At 35.0% G+C, this 8,204-nt stretch overlaps 1 protein-coding gene across 1 annotated transcript; it reads right to left on the reverse strand.

Moving 5' to 3' along the window:
- Positions 1–2,595: 2,595 nt before the first annotated feature.
- Positions 2,596–3,213, reverse strand: BDBG_17779 (uncharacterized protein; the record flags this gene model as incomplete). The annotated part of the gene is made up of 1 exon (XM_031725427.1): positions 2,596–3,213. A coding segment is annotated over exon 1 (375 nt), but the record flags the coding sequence as incomplete, so codon positions are not given.
- Positions 3,214–8,204: the final 4,991 nt, after the last annotated feature.

Raw genomic sequence — 8,204 nt, forward strand, 5'->3', positions numbered from 1 at the left:
AATATTGTGGTAGTCACAGACAAGTCCCTTTTAAGCTGTTGTTCATTTCTGGAGCTGCGTTTAAATGAAACCAACGGCTTGCGCAATCCATGAATAGGGGTGGTGTGGCACCTAGAGGACATCTGATATTTGATATACCTAGAGTGGATGGAGTATGCACCAAATCCCACTCGTTCGTATGAGAATATGGGTCCGTAGCATGTTTCGTTATCATCCTTTATGATACCCAGGTAAGGAATATGAACAACCGACTCTTCTGTTCCCCTTCACGTCTTGTCATAAAGTCTTAGTTCAGATGGGCGAAACATTCTGTTCAATATTCCATCGGTGGCCTTATGTTACTCAACCAGGGGCTCAGGAGCGGTCCCTATTCCAGGGGTTAATTGAGGACGAATGACGGAGAAGGTTGGATAAAGAGGAGTATCTACCCTTGTTCACGCTGGTGACGTCTCAAGATTTCATAGAATAAGTCACTAACACGAGCTAAGACCCAGGTTTCATTGATAGCATGGTTCACTTGTGACCCTGAGTTTGTTAGTCATTATAGATGTGTATTTATGAAAAAGATATTCAGGCTCAGTTCAATGATTAATAGCGAGAGTCAAGCCATTTCAAATCTGCGCACAATCAAACTGGGGAATTTTGTCACACCTTGCCTTTTGTCTATGCGTGAGACCAAGCTAAAGATTTATATGACTTGGAGTGGACCTTACCACAATCTCCTTGCTGAAAAACTCTTGTTCAACAGCTTTCAAGGCTTGGTGTATCAATTATCTTCTTAGAGACTTAATTGAAGACCTCCTAAAACCTAATCTCATGTAGGGAATTTCTTGTATCACGTTGTGAATGAAAACTTGCTGATCGAATAAAGTAAATGGAATATGCTTCGATTACTTTAAATAAACAAATCCCTCATTCACAGCTGAACGAGATTATAAGGAAAGATAGGTCCCCGTGAAGCGATGGTGCAAAGCTCAGTTTCTCAGGTTTCAAGGGGCAAAGGCAGACACGGAATGAAGCTATCAAGATGCATAGTCGGCATCATGGTGTGTCAGAATCAAGGTCGTATTTCTATTCTAGAGAAGGCACTAGATATAGAATCTGCTTGAGAGCAAGCATATGTTTCATTGCAATGGTCCCGATGGTAGAGGTTATTCTACCAGTTGGGAATGGAATTCCGCCTTGAATATGACTGAGCATCAAGAAGGTAGATATGGATTTTTGCAGAAAAGTGGTCTCTGTAATAATTTCTCATATCTCTCTGAATACAATCTTGAGCATGTTAGAGGCAAGCCCATGAATCGTCTTATTTTGCAATATTGGAAGCATGGCATTGTAGGCATGTACATGTACCTGTAGTTACCACAGCTACATGTAATGTAATGTACACATAAGCTTGGAACGATAGAAGCATTTCGTAAGAGAGAAGTATTGCAGTTTCGATCACTCCTGCAAGCGAGATGCTTCAATCACGGCTTCAACATGGAACAATGGCAAAGGAAATGTCCTAGGATGAGTTGCCCGACAAGTCAAGATCGCTAGATCCTCGAGTCAAGTCAATAATTAGTATTCGCCATCAATGGGATTGTTTATTCTGTTTGCGTTGCGTCTTTCAATATCAGCCAGGTCAACTATCCTCTAATTCTTCCCTCCGCCAGAAAGACAATAATAGAAGGAATTGCAAAGCCTTTCGAATCAAACGAAAATGGCGACGACAATAAGAATATTTCTTCATTCGGGCTCCATTCTTTTTTGCGAAGCCCGAGCCCGTGAGATTTCCATATACAAAGCATGTGGAGCGCTGTACGAGCACCGCCTAAAGATCAGCAAATGGCGGGCGGCGATTCCCCGAATACGTACCTATCTCGTTTGTTCGCACTTCAACCTGTCCCTGTGAATAATATCTGGATTCCTCCCTCCCGTAACTATTTCATTTTGTTAGGCTGATTTGAATGGAATTGTCGAAAAAAACGCTCCCAGCGCTCGGGCATTGTTTTCGTCACTTCGTCGGCATCACGAGCGCCCAGTTGAAAGAATTCCATGAAACGAGCGGATTGATGCATTTTTTTCCTATGCTTAAAACATGAAAGCCCAAGAAAACACCATCGGCAACCGCCTAGCCGCTGCACCCAGGCAGGTATGTATCATGGTCAAGATACAATGGAAGAGCGGAGGAGACAAGAAATAAAAAGGCGCCAAAGAAAGAGGCAAAGATAGAGAGTTTCCCACCAAAGATCTTGCTCAAACAATGTTCACAATCTATCAGCCACCGTCTAACCCCCCCCAATCAATCTGTCCATAGCTTAACGAATATTCAGCGTTTACATCGCCAACTTCCCACGTTGTCCACAGCTTCCACGCCGGGATTCGTTGGCGATATCTCTGCCAGCCCAACACTTCCCCTTGCATAGATCCATAGATCCATAGATCCAGGGATAGATCCAGCTGAATGAATTTCAGTACGGATCCATACCGTCGCTCTCTTTCTCTCTATGGATGAGAGACAACAAAACGGCAAATCCCCATCGTGATCATCTTCATCTTCGGGATCAAAAAATAATAAAATAAAATAAAAATTAAAAAAATAAAAAAAAAAGGGCGAAAAAAAAGGTCGAAAAAAAAGGTCGAAACAAAAGGGACGAAGAACGCCCCCGTTGCCGTTCCAAGACCAGCGATCCCTGCCTTGGCTTGATCCACGATTCCCTAGCCTTTGATCCCGAGAGTCCGTCGCTTGTTGCCCTTGTTCCTGAATAAAAATCCCTGTTCACGGCGGCGGGTGCCAAAGCCAGACAGGGGGGACGAATTGGTAAAGTTATGTGAAAAGATAGATTATTGGCTGGAAATTGGAAATCGCTGGGGAAGGAATGGGAAATGGTTAGACCCAAGGTCAGGCCAGGTTTCCCTTTGGTTTCGATCGGGGGATAATATATAACTATATATATATTTTCTTTTTTTCCTGTATCTGGCTTCATCCGCGATGCATTGTTGCCGTACGCTAAGCTAAGTACTCCGTATGTACTCTGTATTCAGGTTATGCAAAAAAGAAGGACCCCTTTTTACAAAACATGAAATGCAATCAAAAATAGTATTACATTGAACCCCCGGTGAAAAAAAAAAGTGCTTACCCGAGTAGAATTGAAGGGGTAAAGTTGTTATTTCAATTTATCCTCTGCTAAAAGTCGAGTATTAAACAAAAGAGTGCTTGCTGTCTAATGAATAGAAAAAGAAGTCCTGATATTGAGTGAGAAGAAGGTTTGAAACAGGAATTTTCACATCTCAAAAAAATGTTCAAACAAAAAAAATAAAAAAAAAATAAAAATAAAAAAACGTGTATGTATAACAAAAACCTGTGTAAAAGTGGCCGCCCAAGTGGCCGCCTCTGGCCATCCTCATCATCCTCATCCTGGCAAGGTGCCATCAACACCCGCCCAGCCCCAGGCTCCAGCCAGCCTGGGCCAGGGCTGAACTAGCCCGAACGTACGTACGTGCAGATCGTTATCTTCTTGGAATCCTGACTCGGCAAGCTGGAAGGGCAGTTTCCTTCGAACGCGCGAAAAAAAGACATAGTGAGAGGAGAGAGAAAAAGAAACAAAAATGCGCGAGTATTGATTGGGATGGCATTTTCATTCCCCTCTGTCATGTCACACATCGAAATCACATCACGTTATCACGTTGTTGGTTCCAAGGTTGCTGAGTCTGACATGATCAGCATGGAGAAATGATGGTATGTGCTGTGCTGTGCTGGTTGGTTGTTTTTGTCTCATTTTCTTTCTTTCCTTTCTTTTATTTATTTAATTTTATTTTTTTAACACTTGATTTTATTTGGTGCTATTTCTGCTCTTGAACCCCTGTGACAGGAAGAGAAAAAAGATGAGAAAAGATGATGCCAGCTTGCCTCCAGCGGTACTTCGTAACTACCTTGTCTTTGATTCATCTATTCGCTCAGCAAGAAACTAAGGAGATATGGCGAGGAGAAAATCATGGAACATCATATCATTATTACTCAACTGACTGAACGTGCTGTTGTTATTTATTGCCTTCAATCAGGGACTGGAGTTGGGGATTCCTCCCCTCACCGCTTTCTCACATTAGACGGATTTTTGGATTTTTGCTGCACGCACAAAATACTAAAATCCTAGTTGCCAATTACAGTACAATGTGGATTTTCATAACTAACTCTTTTGAAGGTTTAATAACAATCAAATCTGATATCTTGTAGATAACTCTGAGTATACTTCAATCTAAAGAACCGTTATAACCTTCTAGAAGGCCTAGCCTAGGTACCTTATGAGAAGAACGTAGAGTTATTACACGACCGGATTATGGTTGTTCCACCATTTCAATCAGCAACACGGTCGCTGAGCTGTAAATCATAGTATAATGATGAATGAATGATGGAATCACTGTAAATAAGTGATAAACTGAAAAAATCAATTATTATATTAGTGATGTTGTCAAATTCAATCTATATAATTACTAATTCTAAAAATCATCTCATTCACTGATATCATTTTCTATTAGAAATCACAGACACTTCTATCTAAATTCTCTCAAATTAACTGAATCAAGTTTCTTTCATAGTCTTTATTTCTAGTCATGTTGCTCTTATTAATCACATCACTGAACTTACAAATTAAGGTTTGTAGATTAGTTATGATCTGAGAGACACTATCATCAGTCATCTAATATTTGAGAGTTGAGATTTCAGAGTAATTAGATGCTGAGTATTTAAAAGTCTATATAATTATTAATCTCTGAATAAATCTGAGAATTATTTCACTGACTCTAGCTTACTGTTTCAGTGATTATTTCATAAGTTCAGAGACTCAGAACACTCATCAGAGTTGAAAGATTAAAGAAGAAGAGAGAGAAAGAATTGACAGTGATAATAGAGAGACTGATAAGAGTTATAGAGAGAGAAAGAGAATTATTACTATTAATAGATTTCTTATTACTACTACTCTCATTAACTGTATTACTGAGAAGTTTGATAATTATTTTAAATCAGTTTATTATTTTATATATTTTAATGAAAATATGCTGTGCTTTCTCTCTGACACTATTAATCAAGTTTATGAGATTCTTCATTGTCACTTTTTAATTCTTATAATAATTATTAATCAATCTTAAGATCTTCTGCTGAACAGCAAGTTTTATATTTTCAATATTTAATTTTCTCTTTTTAATAGTGATTTTCTTCTTCTTCACAGTAATTTTCTTCTTTTCAATCTTCAATTTAACTCTTTCAATATTTAACTTAGTCTTCTTAATTTCAAGTTTGACTTTTTCAGCAGAACTGATAGATATATTTGAGACTTTCAATGTGATAGTTATACTCTTCATTTTTTAATTTTCTGCTTTCTGTCAGTGTGTCTTTGCTTTCTTAATTTACTTGAATAAATTCTTCACTATCTTTAGTATGACTGACTTGACTGATTTCTTCATGACTGTTAAAGTGATAAGATAAAACTCATGAGTTCAGATCAGATTTTCAATTTCATTATTAAATTTATCAGAGTATATTATATAATCTTTCTTTTCATAGTTACAGTTTGAACATAGCTTTATACTTTCTTCAACTTTGTCACAAACAGATTTAATATAATGAGGAAAAATATATAAGATGCAGTGCTCACATATCATTGACTTGCTAGATTTGATAAGAGTATTCAGCCTGCTTACTATCTCTTTCTCTTGTGCTTTTGCTGCTGCTGCACATGTACACTTGAGAGTGTTTTCAGTCATTTTAATGTTATTACTGCTGCTGTTGTTACTGTTATTACTGCTATTATTGCTGCTGCTGCTGCTGCTGCTGTTGCTGCTGCTGCTATTACTGCTACTGCTGCTGTTGCTGCTGCTATTATTGATATTACTGTTATTACTGTTGCTGTTATTACTGTTACTATTATTACTATTACTGTTGTTACTGTTGCTGTTATTACTGTTACTGTTGTTACTGTTGCTGTTATTACTGTTACTGCTGCTGTTGAATGAAATAATAGATTACTGATATTCTTGATATACTATGCACATTAGATATCTTGACATTAGAACTTTTGATATTCAAAGCTTTCTATTACAACTGACAGAATACTAATCTTACTGAAGATGAGAAGAGCTGAATAAACTGAAAAAATTAATGTTTGTATTGTGATATGATTATGAGAAGAAGAAAGAAAGAAAGAAAGAAAGAAAAAGAAGATAGTAAGTTATTCTTCTTATATATATTATTAATTCATCTTTGCAAATTATCATGCAATGAATGCAAATGCTTTTATATTTTATCTCTGAGTGTAATCAGCATATCTGATAGATTTTATTCATATCTTAATACTTTCTGCACAGGCTATCACTGAATGAATTACAGCTATTTTGAATATAAAATCATTTCTATTAACTAGAAACAAGTGTTTAACATACTGTCAGAAATATATCTACAGAATTCAAGATTTTCTAATACAGTGAAATCAGTGAATTCTTCACAGTTATAACTATATAAATTGTAAGATAGAGAATATAACAACTTTCTTCAGCAAATATCAAGACAGATATATTCTAATTATGTATATTAAAGTATATATTAACTAATTTATATATAAAACTCATAGAAAACTAAATATATTAAAATATAAATAGATTATGTTGAAAATCTCTACATCACTGATCTGCCTTTCACTGAAAGTATCTCTGAAAATTTGATCTTTTTCTGTATCTTTTTTCACACATCTTTTATCAGATGTTTCTTTTTTGCTGTCAGAGTATTCTGAATTGTCACAGCAAAGTCATCTCTGATAATTTACTAATATTCAGAAATATCATTTATCAGATCTTAGAATGTCAGAATATTTTATCATTGCAGTATAGCTGTGATGAAATTTTCATTTGTATCAGTATCATCAAATATTTTAACCTGAATTACAAGATTGATATATATCTCTATTTTTCAGAATTAATTTCTAGTTTTTCAATCTGAAGTTTTTAATTCAATATCTTTAACTAATGAATATTCAACTTACATTTCATATATCATTGTCCTTGCTCAGAGAATTAATCAAAGTCAATAATTTCTCATACTCAGTAAAAAACCAGAAAGAACTTTTCAGTGATAAATGAATCATAGAAGTATTTAAAGATGATTAATTCTTTATAGCAGTTATGTAATTCAATTATCACTGAACTTTCTCTGCTCTTTGTCTTCTTCTGTTGAATATGATTCTATATTAATAAATAGTTAGCTAAGTTGATCAAAAAAATTTTAATATTTCACTGAAAAGTTTCAAATTCTTCTAAGATATCTCACTGAAAAGTTGATATATTTGCTAAAATCTAATACTACTTGTCTTCATTTCTTTGAGAGTTCAGAACTTTCATGTTTTAATTACATTCAGCATCATCATTCTGCTGAATGAAAAGATGTATAATGTTTTATTCTTTATTTTTATCACACTTGTAACTGTTCAATTCAAATTATCTTTATTGAAAGAAAGAAAATACATTTATTTTATCTTCAGATACAGACACTGCTCTGTCAGTCAAATTTTCTTTTTATATATTTCTGCATTCAGATACTGAGTTCAGCAACACCTTTTTAACAGACTACTTAATATCAGTGATGAGTTTGACTTCTTCTTATCTGACTGATATTCATCATTACTGCTATTATGTTTATTCTATATTCAGATATATCAATATCAGATTTCTTTTGAAATCAGTGATTTGTCTTATTAAACCTATCAGATGAGAGAGTTTGAAGAGATCTAGTAGAGTAGAATTCATGACAATGTTCATTTTCAGAATCTTGATAGAACTCTGATAAATTTGTGATATGAATAGAAATATAGTGATTTGATTCTTAATATTAAATTAATATAGATTGTCACTGATTGCAGCTCTTATTAATATATTTCTTTTCAGTAATTCAATCTCATCTCTTTATTTTATCAAGATCACTTATTCACTTCATTCATATCTTTTCAACTACACAACTTTTTTCTACAAATTATATCAGAAAGTAAAATATTATATCTGTTTAATTAAAATTCAAAACACTATCTGCTATCTGTCTCTAGATAAGAATCTGGGAATGATCAATGTCTCTCTTTCTCAGAAACTGCAAATGAAGATTTCATTAACAGTGATTCAGATATTGATGCTTCTGATGAAGAAGTATTACTATTCTCAGTAAGTTTATCACTTTTGATGTC

The sequence above is a fragment of the Blastomyces gilchristii genome, assembly GCF_000003855.2.
Source record: "Blastomyces gilchristii SLH14081 genomic scaffold supercont1.24, whole genome shotgun sequence".
NCBI classification, from domain to species: Eukaryota; Fungi; Ascomycota; class Eurotiomycetes; order Onygenales; family Ajellomycetaceae; genus Blastomyces; species Blastomyces gilchristii.